Source organism: Diuraphis noxia, unplaced genomic scaffold, assembly GCF_037042655.1.
Source record: "Diuraphis noxia isolate RWA-SAM2 unplaced genomic scaffold, SU_Dnox_SAM2 contig0003, whole genome shotgun sequence".
NCBI classification, from domain to species: Eukaryota; Metazoa; Arthropoda; class Insecta; order Hemiptera; family Aphididae; genus Diuraphis; species Diuraphis noxia.
In genome coordinates this window covers 23,649,446-23,668,186 of record NW_028301713.1, presented here as the reverse complement: position 1 = coordinate 23,668,186, position 18,741 = coordinate 23,649,446, and the positions used below count along the sequence as shown (strand labels likewise).

Below are 18,741 nucleotides of genomic sequence, written 5' to 3'. Positions count from 1 at the left end.
GACCGCGGAGACAACACATGTGGGTTTAGCGTCTTCTTAAGCTTTTTTTTTTTTTAAAACACGATGGGCCAACCAGTATATTATACATAAATTTAATATAGGCATGGACAGTACAATATTTAGAAGGTGTTTGACCAGGCCACATCGAAGTAAGTTGTGAAAAGTTGCGTTGCGGTATTGCAGCAACAGAGTGCCAAGTGTTGACGTAGTGTCAATTCGATTATCAATATCTACCAAGAAAACTAAATAAACAATCCAAGTGGATATCTAACTATTAAAGAAAAGTGTTTAACAACCTATTGTAAATTTAATCCAAAAATTAAACGTAGAATAATACATTAAAGACGTTACTACACTACATAGTACACTGCAGTATATTATTATATTTAACGTCACAAATATCATGTACCTACGTATAAACATAAAAAATATACGAGTATAGATGTCTATACAAAAGTAGTTTTTGACTGTTGAAATAATTTTGAGACGACGAACAGTGAGATATCAAAAATTAAAAACACTGAGATTTAAATCTAAAGACTAATAATTCGTTTAGATTCTCAAGTCAATTGCATACACCCAAGGGCGATATGTCCTAGTTTATCCAACGGGTAACTGATTTACTCTCGGCGGTTTGCGACATCTTTCATTTAAAAATTATATACCTATGTAGTATGATCAAATAACGGGTTTCGCTTAGAGTTTGGTACTTGGTGGTTTAAGTATGATATATATTGATATATAAACTGTATCTGTATGTTTTGTGTACTTTCATACAATATTATATTCTAGAAGTAAATTGTATATAATAGGTACATCGTATTTTACTGAATTGCATTACAATATATAATATTATATACCTATACAATATGTTTAAAAAACATTTCACGGATGGCAATAGGTCAATAATTTATTACATTATTATATCATTGTATTTTTTAATAAAAGTTTTATCAAATAAATCCTTGAGTCTGAGAGAGCCATTCGATTGATATGAAATTCTATTTCACCGACAAGTAGATCAATATAGGCAAAACCAGTTTAACGGTGCAAGTAAGCTACAAGTACCGGATTGTGAGCGGTATATACCAGTATTACCGGGTATATGTATAATTCCGGCATACGTATATACAGTTTTATATCTATTATATTATATTCGTATACACATCACTATATACTACCACTACTACAACTACTACTTTCGATCATAAGCTAAACCGGTTGATAGTAATATCATTAGAGTTAACTGCTAAAGACAGTCGACCTTTTTCTTGGAAAATAATAATATTGTTATCACATTATTGTCGAAATTGAAAACGAAAGCTTACAATATGCAGAGTATAGGCGTGGATTTAGATGAGGTTGGTCACTATACCAAAAGAAAACCTATTATGGACAAGATAAATAATAATTTGAAAATTTTATAAGATCGCACATTATAGTAACCATTAAACACTTCCGATAGAACTCAAAAATTATTTCTAATTATATAAATCGTAAACGCACCTTATATACATGTGTTATGAATTGATAATTATTGGCTGGAAGCAGAAGTCACTATAATGGTTATTTCGAAAGTTTCGAATTTTTCATAATTTTTTTTAAGATTCCATTTTTGATCTTCCGATATTATGTTTGCGACATATACAGCTCACGCCTCACAATATAGAAATACTTTAAATGACAACTCACAAGTTATGAAAAATAATTTTACAAGATCGTCATGGTTAATGGTTAACAGATAAAAAATCTATATCATATATACATATGAAAACTAATGAAATAATATAAAGATAATCAAAGATAAAATCATTAAAAAAAAAACATGACAACTATAATACTTTTTCATTAGAAGTTTAACAGGTAGGAAATCATATTCATCACATAGGTATTAAACGGTATTCATATACCTAGTACGACCGTCATATACCTATAGACTATAGATGAGTACGCAAAGCTATAATGTTACGATCTTCATAGAAAAATAACAACTAATTATAATTTTTTTTCAATCTAGGTAGCTACTTGTACTGCTCGGGCACACGCGAGATTTCTATTCACCGCTTCTAAGTGAACCAAGTTAAGTCGTTTAGACCCTATAGTTTATATTATTTTCGTGTATACCTAGATGTATATAGTTAATCGTATATCAGTTAAATAGATCTGGATCTACCACCAACCATACACGTCACCAGCCTACCAACAAAATTAAATGAATGGTCAACCCATCCCTTAGTTCTAACTAATATTCATACCTATATCTTATAGTTATTAATATAATACATTGTATTAAGTAAATCACTATAATATATGTTTATTTATAGATTATCTTATATTATGGGCTCCAGTCCGTATTTCAATTAAAGTAATCGTTGGATTCGTTAGTTATACAATTTTTATTTTAAATGACTATAGATACTATATTATTTATAACTATATAATAATAGCATAAAAATACTTAAAATTTTAAAAACTTGGGACTGACGCAGTGTGTTTCGAATCAATGCGAATGCCCAATATGGCGACATAATATTATTATATGAAGATATTAGAATCACATCCAACCAAAACACAATACCTAAGTAGTAGATGACGCTCAAAGACAACTTTATAGTTTGGGTACACGACGTCATATACTCATATGGCCCGGGTTATGACTCTTTTGAAAACCTGATGCCAAATCTCGTTATTTTTACACTTGCTGGAGCAATGTGCCCCGCACACAACAGGTTATCGGTTGTTTCGTGTATCCGGGTGCCATATAGTATACGCATATACATACTATAATAATAAAATAAAAACAAATTATACAAACACATCACCAACTACCTTGGTGGTTTACCTCGGGTAAAATAGACAGTACCAGGCATCCCACCCCTATACTATACACAGTGTACATACAATATTATTAACATCACGCGATAAATTTTTTGTGATATTATAACTGTGGTATAAAATATACATGTAGGTATATAACCACTGTAGAATGGTATTATTATTTATTATACGGTTATACGGTATGTTATCAGCAACTTTACACGCCCTGTGACCCTGCATGCAGGTGTATACACACAACGGCGGTCGTGTGTAGTCGACCCACAGGAAACTGATTAACACGCGTACTCCGCGATCATGGCATGTGTAAAGTACTTAATAGGCACTGTGTGCGATGTCGGATACCTGTTGCGGAACATGCGGGGTTGATCACCCTGTATTATATACATATTATAATATACGTAATCGTGCTCAGCCACCCGCAGAGAGTAAAAAATGAAAAACAAAAATTTTCGTATTTAGCGTAATATTACCGACTAATACTGTATTGTGTCCTGGATGGAAAAATTTAAATCACGCTGGAGGAAATCCACTCGAAACTTAATAATATAATAATATATTCTGATAAATATACGATATACGTATATAGGTAAGGTATATAATATGATGATATGTTTTATACGCAAGACATCAGTCAATCGATGAGGCATGGGCTTTGAATAAATATGTAAACAGCATTATAATATGCATAGTAAAGAACCCACCAGACTAATGTATAGTCAACACATTGTACGTATTGCTCGTGACCTCGTGGCAGGGTAAGAACACGCGTAAATATTTGCATTAAAAACGGACACGATTTAAATAAATGCTAAAATTGTAGAGCGAACTCTGCACTGACAAGCATATTTAGGTAACCAGATGAAAGCTGTATGGAAAATCTATCGAAGTCAATATTATCAGCTGAAATGTACATATATAATAAACTTATATATAAACATTTATATAATATAATATCGTGACAATATTCTATATACCGCCTATACTAATCCTAGTAATCCTACTATTATACTATCAACGCTTGGCTATTGTCAAAAATTCGGAGATAACCTACCATTATTATTATCAAATATTAAAAACTCACCTTGTCGATAGCATCCTGCAGGGGAATACCAGAAGTCTTAACCATTTTCTCAGTGATACCTATGTCTGATGTGACTTGATCAGACAGCATGTTTTCGTTTTGGTCAACTTCGGTCGGCTTCACCAAATATTGCTGGATGCCTACAACCTGAAATTAAAAATAAAACAATTAAAAAATATGAAAGTAAGTATACGTATAATTATTTAAATTTATCTATTGCCTAATAAAATTTCAGTTATAGAAATAGAAGTGCAATTCATCCGGGGATTCAGGGTTAATCTTAATATTTTGGTAGCTTTCCAAAAAATAAAGCATGTCTTAAAACATATAAAAAAAATACAACATACCGGTAGAACGGGCATTAACGCACTTCTCAAACCGAATACGTCATTAACCTCCCGAAATACTCGTCCTGTAGGTATATGCATTATACAAGTAGGTATATTATATAGGTAACATATAGAGAAAGAGAGAAAATAAAATAATAAAACTTGAAGAATTCCTAATGAACTCGGCTTAAATATCAACGATATTGTATATAGAGTGGTACTTATATCGTAAAGAGGCAAACACGTATATATGCAAAGAAGCACGTAGCTTACGTTGCTTTATAATTCTTCAGTTAATCAACTACAATAATTATTGAGAGTATTATGAAATCCTATATTTAAATTAAATAGACAAACGATTACCAATACAATTTGCTTATTTCGTTCAATAAACAAAAAAATTGTATCTGAGTCATTATTAAAATTAGAATGAATAATAATAATAATAATAATAAGTTTGATGATATATTCGAAATCAACGTTGCAGTTTAATGGGTGTTATTTACAAAGACCGGTTGTCAACAACTTAGGGACACATTGTAATTTAATATTATTATTATTATGTGTGCAGGTATAATATGTTAATAAACTTGTGCGTCATTGATATTTTTAAGACATACCTAAGTATATGCTTTTTGGTAATGTCGTACATATTATAATACACGTTTAACGTGGTTTAGAAAAATTCGAAAAATATTTTATTTTCTGGTAGGCACATTCATAACTCATATTAGTAGCAACCATTTACAGTAAGGTACCTATATAATTATATATTATATAATACCAGGGAACATAATACTTACTGTAACATAAATAAAAGTTATACACTCACCTGAAAAAATCATAACAAACAATTGATGAAACTTTAAACTTAAACTTCAAATTGTATAAATGAAGGTAGATAATTTTACCTTGCCTATACAATTATAAGATCATTGTTATGATATCCGAAGGATTTTTAAAAACGATCTACCTACTGTAATAATTTAACTAATAATGGGTATGGTTATAGAAAAGACAAATTATCGACTTACGTTATACGTAAATAACAATTTGCGAGAACTCAAGTTACCTACACACATATATTTAGCTAAAACACGATTGAGCATATCACATAATTTTAAGGACACGAATACACGATTGATCTGCAAATTTGTCGACGTATCAAAAGATATAGAAATAAAAAAGAAAACCTACACGATTGAGCATAAAAAACTTTGCAATGTTATCATTTTAAATTTTGAACTAATATCATCTAAAAAATATTCATTATAAATATGGTAAGAATTTTAAGTCTCCGAAAAAGTTAGCGTTATATTATTTGGTAAATGGACATATCACTTAATTTTTTTTAAACATAAACTTTTATTTTGTCAAATATAAATAAAGACATTTTATATTAAAATAATTGTCTTAAATATGAATTATTATGATTTTTTTATTAATTTAATAGCAAATTATATAGTTTATAGTGACAATAATGATCAAAACTATCTGTCTACAATTTCTTAATCACTGACATTATCGATAAAGCTGGGCTCGGCTCATTGTATACGGTTTGTTTAATTTTGGTGTTATATTAATTGGTTATTATAAGTTACAAATTTCGGCAATGTCAATAAGACAACGTTGCATACAATATGCTCAATACTATATACTGCTATATATTATATTATTTGAAAAATAAGACATCCTAATGTGTGTATGATCAGTGGTCACTATATAGTTTAATACAGCAATTTTATGCGTATAGTTAAGATTTTATATGCATAGAGATATATAATAATACTTAACTCGAATTTAAATGTGCTCAGATTATGCAGAAAAAAAGAAATATTTAGTACATCTTAAATATCAATTTTACCAAAGAACAAATATATTTAGGAAAAAATATTACATTCACTTCTTATATGTCCATGTTTTATGTATGTACATATATAGATATAGAGTATTAGAGTACCTACTTTTAATGAAAATATATCCATAATATAACAAATTAGTAACATATGATTATATGAATAACAGAATAATACATAAAATATGTAGTAAATAATAATATAATATTGTAAATATAGTTTCAATTTTAAAAGTAAAAAATAAAAAAAACAAACGTTAGTATTAATATAATATGCATAAATGTCATGTAGTAGGTTAATCATATATTGTATAAACTTTTCAATTGTGTTGTATAATAAATCATAAAAGTACCGATAAATGGGTCATATTTTTTTATTCGATAATCCGTTCCAATGATTAAATAAAAAATTTACATATAAATTATTGAACAAACGGTAAACTCAAATACAGTTAAGAATTAAGATTATTGTCTACGCAATTTAAGGTATTGAGAATATCCGCTTGTTTACTAATGTGCATGATAATCAATGTGAAATTAGATGATCTCCCGATATTATTATATGGACAACGGCATTTATCAAATATTACATGATTATTTTAATATTCAAATATGTCGATTATTAACTAATATTAATATAGATTTTAAATTCAAAAAATCAATTTATTACTAAAAATAAAAAGTAATATGTTTTACATGAAATATTACATCTATAAGCCTCGGAGGTGTATATAGGATTTAACTACTGAAGACGGGGGAGGAGAGGGGTGCAGAAATCTTGAATCAGGAATCTAGACAGTATAATTAATAATAATGATTTTCTATACACACATACTTTTATTTTAGGAGTGGGGTTGAACCCCTGAGCCTCCCCATATATACGCTACTAACAAGCTTGCACAAACCGTATGTATATATATTATATACTTATAAAATAACTATAAAAATATGTATAACATACATAATATAGGCATAAAACTATAAAATATGTATGGATAATATTTATCATCAATAGATGAACGGTTAAGGGCTACATACTATTGGCCCTATTTTACTGAATAAATTATAATAGAAAATAGTTACAACTATTGAGAAAATAACATCATAAAAGCATATTACACATCACTATGTACATACGAAATATGTAACGATCATTATTCTTCAGTTTATTACTCATGAGTCATGAATTATATTGTTTACATACTTATAAAAAAGTTTCATTAAAATTATGCAAAGACAAAAAAGAGTAGATCCTTATAATTAATATGATAACTTATAAGTAATATGACTACAATATTCTTAAAATCACATTTATTTCGATTATACACGCTTAATTAATGAAGTCGTGACAAAACAGTTGGATTACACTTGTAATATTCAAATTGCTCATGCAATCTGTTCTTCAGATTACCTATTAATATGTATATCACGTTGCACATAATGCATTTTGCAAAGAGTCGTCTAAAACTAGTTAAATAATATGTTTTAACACCCCTACTCCCAAGCGTAGTTGAAAAATAAATAAAATGTATGAAAAAAAGCCGTCATAATTATTGCATAATATACGTAGGTAATAGGAATAGGTACGTACACGATAATATTATAAGGTACAAACAGTATGTTTAAAAATAATACACCCACTGTTCGTTTTAACCGTCGTTCTCACAAGTCGCGTAATCGGCATATAAAATCTCGCGGGTGCTGATGATCAAAAGGTGGGAGGGGGATCAATCCGGCGGTGGCACCAAAAAAAAATAAAAACGTCCACGACATCGTAGGTGATTTAACGCGCGAATCTCCTTTCTAAACGCATTAGGCATTATTCGTTTTAAAACGATGGACCAGATGAAGTGGGAGAATTAGTGGAAGCAAGAGGATAAGACTGACAACAAACAATGAACAACATAATGACAACAATAACAACAACGGCGACGGCGATATAATCGTCATGACTCGGGAACAAAAAAAAAGCCGAATAGAAAAGATGTATAAGAATTAGATATAAACTTAAGAAAACGACGACACAGCGTGGTATTATATACTGTGAGCGATGGCGGCAATATGCATGTTGTTATTCTTCGGCCAAAGCTTTTGACTACATGGAGTGATCGAGCAGGCGGAACGACGAACGTTCCAAATCTCCGAGAGACCGTGTCGCAAACGACCAACAAAACGAGACGGGGCGAAAAACGAAATAAAGATTTAAAAAAAAAAACCACCAATGAAAATAGTATAATATTAATATAGTGCATCATAAGGAACGCGCGTGACGACGTCCGCCTCCGCTGCCACTGATGCCCGCAACGCCACCTACATATCGTCATCATGACTTCTACAGAGTGATGCCGGGCGCTGCTGTAGCAGTAATGTCATCGCTCCCCGAGGCCTTCCAAAACTCTGCGGTGTAGAGGTCGTTCGCCCCCGCCACTGAAGACGATGTCCGAGTCCGTCGAGCGAGACGAACTGCTGCAGCTCTCATAGCGTAGGTAGGTACATATACTTTCACAGCGGATTCGGCAAGGTAGCCCGGTCGACGCACGGGGTCCACTTGCCAAAGACTTAGCAGGGCCCGAGTTTCAGGAGATTCATCATTAAACGATAACCAGTAAAGCTGTGAGTCAACCTCAAGTAACAAGTTTGTATAATATTTCATGTAATTACATCATACGCTGAGAGATTCAATCCCAATTGTTTTTAATTTATTCAAACTGTGGTGATTTTTGGAATTTTTAAGCATAATTACATATAATTATTAACTAATTAAGGACCATATTTCTACAAATTTGGATTTTTTTAATGAGGATAATCACAGATAACCTACCATTTTTCTGTCAATTGTTAATTATAGATGGCTTTTTTTTGAAAATGTTAACACGTATCTAAATCAAAATTCAAACATGTAGTTTCAAGTTGTTAATAGTACCTACATAACGAATGACAGAAATCCTTAAAAATCATTTTACAAAAATATATATAAAATATAACATATATACCTACAGTAATATTGGATCTAGTATTTATTATACTCGGATACATTTCCACATATTATAAAACATTGAAGAATGTATGTATCAATTAATTACTAACTTTTCAAACCATCGTATAACTACCAAATTTTCCAAAACCACCACCATTATATAGAGCTTAGAACACTAAGTTAAAAACTCAAAAAACTCAAAAAACTACTAGTTTGCATCTCGATATAGATCCAATAACATTTTTAAAAGTCACCTGATTAACAATTTAGAAAAAAAGGCGATTCTCTTTTGAAAAAAATAAAGGCAATATGACCACATACTCCTTAGATGGAATACGAATTTATATGTATTTGAAAATATGGCCCTTAAGTAGGTATATTTAAAAGTTCTAAAAATCAAGATTTGAAAAATTACTTTATTAGGTAATTAAGTTGAATAAAATGGTGAGTATGTTAGATGATTCACCATGTACACCAAAAAATCCAAAGAGAGGAGTGCTACCTAAGATTATACCACGTGACTCAAGATCTACAAGTGTATTTCAATATCAACTATAATTCATGTTTTTTAATATTAAATCCCTTAAAACCGTTTAAGAGAATTTAAAAAAAAAAAACGGAATAATGCGTAAAAATGAATTAATGTAGGTACATTCTTGAAACACACGTTAAATATGGAGTTGTTCTTTATCTAACTATTCTAACTGATACTAGAATCTAAGTAATCTTACGAGTTTTTTTTATAACATTCTGCGTTTAAAGTTTAACTGCAATAAACTGATTATCTAACGATTTGGTTATTTTGTAGTAATTTAAACTTTTTTTATCATTTGGTACGTATAACATTTATACCTATGTTTATATACACACAATTAAACATACAAAATATTTAGGTTTAATTTTGAACTATTTATATCACGACTAAATGAACCAGTTTTTAATCGTTATTTTGATTTATAACTCAATAAAAACTAATAATATTTTAACTATCTAATATTTAATAACATATACAATACTTTTGGCAAAATTAGTTCAATCTTCAGTATTTTAGTAATATAACATGACTACACCTGAATTATAATATTATATTAATATTTACCTACTTATATGTATATTGTATATTAGCGAAAGTTATTATATCTAGTATAGTAGTATATACATTATACATATTACATCTACTAATATGTAAACCAAGGTCTATAGAAGTATAAAAACATTCTCACGTTAATTATAACGATGATCATATATTTTTAATGCCTAAATTACAATTAATGTTATTTATTTCATGTAATAAACCTAATATTATGTTAACATTTGTAAAAATGTAATATTTTGGTCATAGAAAAATCTACGTGTCACTGCATTTTATGGTCAAGCTTATTTCTTGGTATTGTTATAATAATATATAGATTATGATTTCAAATAGGAGGTATTATATTTATCACATGTTTAAGAAAGTTAAAAATATTATGGACAATGAAAATAATATTAAAGTAGCAAAAAGGCATACCTAATGATTAATTATGTGACGAACTTGATAAAAATGCCTTTAAAACGGGAAATGTATTATACAGCACATGATTATAACTAAAATTATTATACCATTTATTTATTGCAGTAGCTATAGTAAATTAGCTTTGAACGTCATAGACAATAGTCATATTATAAATATGTCATAAGTCATAATTTATTCATAAACCTACATAGACTTAAATCAGTAATTCTGAAAATACATTTTCCCCCAATAAAATGAATGAATAATATGCAATAGTGATATGATATGTGAGCTGCGTTTTATAACATCGAATATCAACTATCTACCTGTGTTATAACGGTTTACTAATTAGTATAATTAATTCGTTTTTTAGGCGACTGCAGGGCATTTTTTAAGTATATTTTCTGTGTCCAAATGGACACCCAGTTGAGACTAGTTGGACACCCAGTAATGGAATAATTCACCCACTGGGTGTCCTGACATCCTGTATCTAACGATTGTTAGTTAGTAATATTATTAATTATTTATTTCAGATTTCATTTTTTTAAACTTAATTATCGGAAAATAAAAATAGTTTTATTGCAAGGCAACACTGGTCACTTTAGGTGGTTATCAGAATTTCAGTAATTGCATCTGTTCTGTGATACTATTATCTATCTAATCTGTTTTAATTGTCATTATTTTTTATCACATTATTAAGTTTAAAATTTGACTTACGTAGTGTAAAGAGTAAACACATCGTAATTTTAATATTAAAACTAATTCATTTTTAAATTTAACTATGGAAAAAGAAAAAAGAATTAACTGTTGTCTGTTTTATTTCAACACAAAACCAAAAACAAATGAAAATGAAAGTAGCAGTAATGAGGTAAATTTTTCTTCTTAACATGTTATGTTTTTATGATCAGTTTAAAGTATAGAGTAATTCATATTAAGATGAATACTCCACAATTTATTTATTGCATATACTTACTGAAAAAAAGTAAAATACATTTTGAAGTACCAACTGAAATATTTTGAAATACCTACCTACCTATCTTTTTATTTATTGAAAAAAACAAAATTTAAAACATTATTTATGTTATGCCCAATAATTACCTTAATTTATTACCTTATATCACCTTAAAAATTGTAATAATTGATGGGTACCTAGGTAATATAATATAATATAATTTAGTCAATATTTATTATATGTTTATATTATATAATTATTTTATAATTTGTTGTTTTTTTTTTTTAATTAATAAAGGTTAGCTAATTTTTTTTTTTAAAGTGGACACCTAGTAAAATATCACTAAAAAATGCCCTGGGCGACTAGATTACAAAACAATATTCTTCAAACCCAGAGATCAACATTAATTGATAAAGTTAATTCCCATCTGTTCTTTTATGATGGTGCATTTTACAACCACGTTCTTTTTTTACTTTAAGAATCCCTTGAAAACTAGAACTGGTTTATTAACACGTCCCTGCCATCATAAGATTTAAACTGGCGAGTCCTTTCTCCTTCAAACTTCTCTTCCTTCATGGACGGATATGGTAGGTATATTTTTTATATTACAGTTGATAAAAAATAATACCAACTATTGAACCATGCCTACGTACATATTGTATTTAATAAACGTATTATACAAATGATGGAATTATGTATCAATTGGTCTATTCTTTTAAATGTATTAAACAGTGTCTCTCTAATATGTAATGTAATGTAGGCATTAAGCTAATAAATTATAAGAGTTATGTAAGTATACAACCTAACGCGGAAGATATTATTAGTATTTAAAAAATATATATATACATAAGTTTAGATTAAACCGCAACTTCAGATAAAAATAAATAATCTTATGTAAACTAATATAACCTAACTTATTTATCATAAACATTACGATGGACCATATAAATATTATACAATTTTTAATAGCATACAATATAATGTGATTTTTTAAACGTACCTACCAATAAATGTATTTTCTTGAAAAGTACCTATTTTCATTATCTTCAGTTTTTAGACATATTTTTTTGTATTATTTGTGGTCATAAAGAAACAATATTTTTTACAACAAAAGTATTCATTCTTTTGGCTATTACGAACCAGAAAACTTTCCCGATAATTTCAAAACAATAAAAATACGGTACTTAGTTTAAATGAGTAAAGTTATGACCAGAATTTCGGGATTTTCTGTGCCATTGACGTAATAATATAGACTGGATGTTCTTACCCCATCAATAATTTCGGCCATAATAAAAAGGCTGGAGAAGTTAAAATTACACGGAGAAAACATTTTTAGGGTTTTTATTCTAAGGTATTTTTTGGAATAATTAATAAATGTGATGAAATGACTTGTAAATTGTAATTTGTAGGTAATATACATAGATATTATAGTATCATGGAAGAAAGTTGTAGAGAGATACATTTGTCCATGGTTATTTACCATTTACATTAGTTTATGATCGTTGACGGGGTATTGACTAAACGCGCAGTCCATCTATTTTATGGTCTATGGCCACTGGCCAGTGCCACTCCGCTCATCAAAGCTTTAAATACTTATAAATTAAAACTTATCAAAAACTTGTTTGAAATTCGACTTTTATAACATAGAGATTTACAGAAAAATAATATTCTGCTTTGGAAATACGAAGAAAAAAAATACCTAGTAATATCATGGCATGTCTTCATTTTGAAACGAAAACATTTTATTATACAGCCATCAACAAACAACCATGCAGGTAACTTAAAAGTAACAATTCTATACTTTTATATTTTTACAATAATTATTATTGTCACGAATATATTCAAATGCAAGTTGATCCCGGATATCATACTATGATTTGTATGTATTTTCCGATTGTATCCAAAGCAGCATTTTTTTATATATAACATACATATTCATTCAATTTTAGATTTGCGGATTATTTATTAGTTTTTTTTATGTACCCTGCATAACATATTTATTATTAAAATCATAAATTATGTACTATATATACAAGCTATAGCTGTCAGCCAATATGTTGATTATAAGGATAACTAGGTAAATAGAATAGTTATTGTATAACTAATAACTAAGCAAGTATAATGATGCCAATGGGTTAAATGTGAATCGATGATTATCTTACATAAAAATAAACATAGGTTTTATTTCCTTCCATTTAATTGTGCACAGTCACCTAATATACGTCTTTAGCGAATGCCTTAATTATGATATGCACTGCTATAATCATGTATTTAATTTCATCATTCATCAAACAGTTATGTACAGTCATACAAGATACAAAAAAAAAAAAAAAAAATGTAATGAAAAACAAAATCTATTCTTATTTGATACACGGTTGAGCAAAAAAGAGATAGATATTGTACATAAAGAATTTAACTACACACTGTCTATCTCAACCTATAGTTTCATCTTCCATCATTGTCCAATAACGTTATTCTGTAAACACGACGAACTAGTTATCCTTGACTCGTCCTCCGACAATATAAATATAACCACAGCTACTGCATATAGGGATCTCCTCAAGTTATTTTAAAACGTTAATTTTGAATATACATCTATAATAGTCTTCGTCGAACATCTTAGAACATATACTTTAATTTTTTTAAATACGTATTTTTTGAATGCCTATCCCTAACCTATATGCATAAATTTAATAAGCATAATAATAGTATAGCACTGCCTAAAGGATTAGAAGTAGGGCGTAAAGCTAGGATTTTGGTGCGCTTAGCATTTTTCTGGTGCAATATGATAATATTCTCGTTTTGATAAAAATATCTATCTACGTGTCTTATTAATAGATGTAGATACCTACCAAATTAATTTTTTAGAATTCTTGAGTTTGTAATAATTCTTGAATTCTTGTGTTTTAGGGAGTTCTATACGTACATTTTCATAAAAAACATAATTTTAAGATTTTAATGTAATTATATAAATTAGAATATATTAATAAAGCATCCTGTATCAACGCGCAAACAAAATTTTAATTAAGTGTTCTAATCTTAAATTTGAAATTTTAACTAATTAAATCAATATAATATATTGGTCAACAAGACATATATTACAACCGGCTTACTACCTTGCTACCTAATATTTGTATGATCACTGAATTCATCATCAAATCAACCAAGTAATAATTATACCACTAAATTATCATATTAAATGATTAAAATAATATTTATATTAGTAACATAATATGTCTGCACATTTTAAAGATTAAGTGCACTTTGTATTTTCTTCATTTTTTTTTTTTTTTTTTTTTGAGTTTAAAAGTAAAATACTTTTAATTTTGGAGTATTTTTCAACCTCAATTATAGGATACCTCGAATGTACTATATTATATAATGAATTATGCATTTAAATTACTCTATTATTTAGGTAGGTAGGTACCTTAATTACGTACAACTTAATGAAACATTAATAATTTATTGTTAGATTACAAGCACATTATTAAAATACAGTTAGTGAATTATAATTTTAAGTAGATGACATAGATGTATTATTTTTTATACTATATTATTATGTGGTATGAAAATCCACTTAATGCAGACTGTTAAACAAAAAAATGATACTTTCCTGATATACGTGCCTACCTTATTTTGTGAAACATCACAATTCTGTAATCTATAATACTACTAAAATGAGCCAATTTGTCTATAAACAGACTACCTAATTTTTCTTAAATAATAGTTTAATATGCTTGATTTTTCAATATACCACTCTCCTACCCACCCACGAATAACCTTCTGAATAATCAACTTGTATCAAATCAATAATTTCAAATCGTGCATAACATATCGGGAGTGTCCGTTTGAAATGCAACAGTAATCCTCGTTTTCCCAACTTCTTTATTCTTATATGAAGAATGCTTTTCCACTCGTGTGATTAATTTTCTTAAAATTACTATTAGATTCTGAGCGAAGCGAGGAATGTGTTGATTTTACCATAATGTGTGTATGTGTTTTTTTTTAGTGTCCGTCATCACGTTTTGGGGCAGTAAAAATGATTCGACTTTCGACTTCAGTACTTAGTTAGATCAGAAAGTGAATCTAGTTCATACTTTGGGGGATCAAAAGTAAAAAATTCTCAATATTTTTCTTAATAATCGGGATAACAAACTAAAAATTAAGGAAAAAAAACGAATTTTTACGCACAATCAGTTTTCGACAAAATCAATTTTGGTTTTTGATGTAACTTTAAAACAAATGACCATAGACACATGAAATTTTAACCAAATTTTTATATAAGTATATTCTGTCCACCATGCAATTTTCAAAAAATGTCGATATAAGTTTAACTATTTATAGGCATATGAAATTTTCGATAATTATTAGTTTTTTTTAAAATTAATATCGATAAAAATGTATTTGTTGAGTAGAAAAGCTTGAAAAATTAATTCAAGACACCTAACATATTGTTACAATAGCAATCGAAAAATATTAAGCATTCAAAGTTTGAATTTTGACAACATACGTAAAAATTACGGCAATGTTCAAATTATCTTAGATAGAAATTCATAAAAGTTTTTCTTTTTAGATCTAAGATTTGAAAATTTAATACAAGGCTCCTAACATATTTTTATAAAAGCCATTGAAAAATAAAATAAATATATTGTAACATTTTTTTTTACAATCATTCAAAGTTTAAATTTTGACAACATACGTAAAAATCACGAAAATCCAAAAATAGTTTTTCTTTTTAAATCTAAAATATGAAAATATAATACAAGATTCCTTATAAGTTTTTCTACTTTTATCAAATAAATAATGTCTACTAGAAAGTCAAATAAAATTTTTATAATTGTTTAAAATTAATTAAATGACAAAAATAATGTCCACCGGAAAGTCAAATATTTTAATAAGTATTAATAATAAGTAATAATAATCTATAATATATCCTATAAACAGATAAATCGTCTCCGCTCAGAATCGTTTTTAGGGTACAATGATATAATATCATTGGATTAAAATTTAATTCCCATTACAGTAGCCCACTTTTAACTTACTGTACACTGTACAGTGTACAGCAGAGCAGAGCGAAAACTACGATTAACCAGCTTTTTTTATTTATTGTTTTAAATTATTTTAACATGACTAGGTATATACCTAACGTTTATACAATACTGATTTAAGAATTTATTTTTCAAATTACAGCAAGGATGTAACTGGGGAGGAGGAAATCTAGGCGTCCAGAGCCCCTAATTTTTTTTAAAAATTAGAAACATTTTACCTTTGAATATTGTTAATTGACTATTATATTCAAAATTGTATACTGTCGTTAAAGCAGTTATAAGTTTATAACTAGAATAAAACGTTTTGATATTTTGAACGTAAAAATATGAATGTTCTGTATCTATGGTAAAAATAATGCTGGCTCCCCTACCCAGAAATTTGTTTTCAGTTCAGGCCTTGCAACTTAAAAATAAGATTATTTTTGTATAGATAATAGTTATATAAAATATATTTCTTATATACGTACATTCAAAAACACGTACTACCAAGTTTGGTCGTACAATGGCACACATTATCTAATACATAAGTATATAAACAAAACGCAATATATACATTATAACAGAGGTTTTACAGTGTTTTAATTTTCTGAAATAAAAATTGATATAAATATAATGAAATTTAGTTTTCATAATAAATAAATAAGTCAAAAAAGACACATATTAAATAGAATTTTTTTCTATATGCAGTAATAATGAGAAAGTACTGACTATGGACCTCGATAAACGAGTGTTTCAATCGAGGGTTATAAATAGCAATTAAACTCAATTAGTACATTATTTAAAATAAATCACAATCTGATATAAATATATACCTGTGTATAAATATTTTTAGATTCTGAGCGGAGCGATGAATGTATTGATTTTACCATGATGTGTGTTTTTTTTTGTGTCTGTCATCACGTATTGGGGCAGTAAAAGTGCTTCGATTTTTGACTTCAGTACCTCGTTCGATCAGAAAGTGAATCTAGTTGGTACATTGGGGGGCAAAAGTGAAAACTTCTTAATACTTTTCTAAATATTCGAGAAAAACAAACTAAAAATTAAGAGTAAAATGGGAAATTTTACGCACACTAATTTTGCGACAAAATCGATTTTGGTTTTTGATGTAATTTTAAAACAAATGATCATAGATACATAACATTTTCACCGAATGTTTATATAAGTATATTGTATCTACCATGCAATTTTTTAAAAATTTTCGATTTAAGTTGAACTATTCATAGGCATATGAAATTTTCGATCATTATTAGTTTTTTTAAAATTAAAATTGATAAAAATTTATTTGTTAGGAAGAAAAGCTTGAACATTTAATACAATAAGGCTCTTAACATATTGTTACAATAGCAGTTGAAAAATAAAATAAATTCATAGTCGAAATTTTTTTTTATAAGCATTCAAAGTTTGAATTTTGACAAAATACGTAAAAATCATAAAAATTCACAAATTATTTTAAGCTAGAAATTCATAAAAAATTTTCCTTTTATATCTAAGATTTGAAAATTTAATACAAGATCCCTAACAAGTTTTTCAATCTTTATCACAAATAAAAAGTCCACCGGAAATTCAAATTAAATTTTTATGAGCATTTGAAATTTAAATTTTTACAACATTGGATTTTCACTGGATTTCACATTTAGTGATTTTCTTATTTTGTTGTAACTCTAAAAGTCTAAAACAAATGACCGCAGATACTTGAAATTTTCACTGAATGTTTATATAGGCATTTTCTATATTTGATAAAATTTTCAAAATATTTAGATTTGTTATGAGCTGTTTACTGACATTTTAATGTTTCAACTTTTTTAGTTTTTTTTTCTATAAATGTCGATAAAAATGTATTTGTTCGGTAGAAAAGCTTGAAAATTGTATACAAGGCTTCTAACAACTTGTAACAATAGCAGTTAAAAAATATTAAAAATACGTAGGCACGATTTTTTTTTTATAATCATTTAAAGTTTGAATTTTGACAACATACGTAAAAATCACGAAAATTCATAAATTATTTTATGCTAGAAATTCATAAAAAATTTTCCTTTTATATCTAAGATTTGAAAATTTAATACATGGCTCCTATCATATTTTTACAATAGCAATTGAAAAATAAAAGAAATGCGTAGTCACAATTTTTTTTACAAGCATTCAAAGTTTGAATTTTGACAACATATG

At 27.9% G+C, this 18,741-nt stretch overlaps 1 protein-coding gene across 1 annotated transcript in view; it reads right to left on the bottom strand.

Moving 5' to 3' along the window:
- Nucleotides 1-18,741, bottom strand: part of fus (epithelial splicing regulatory protein fusilli) — a 71,716-nt gene that overhangs the window by 35,105 nt on the left and 17,870 nt on the right. Inside the window, exon 3 of the mRNA XM_089223943.1 lies at nucleotides 3,920-4,066. Within this exon, the coding sequence (XP_089080069.1) occupies nucleotides 3,920-4,066 (147 nt within the window). The remainder of the gene's footprint in view (nucleotides 1-3,919; nucleotides 4,067-18,741) is intronic.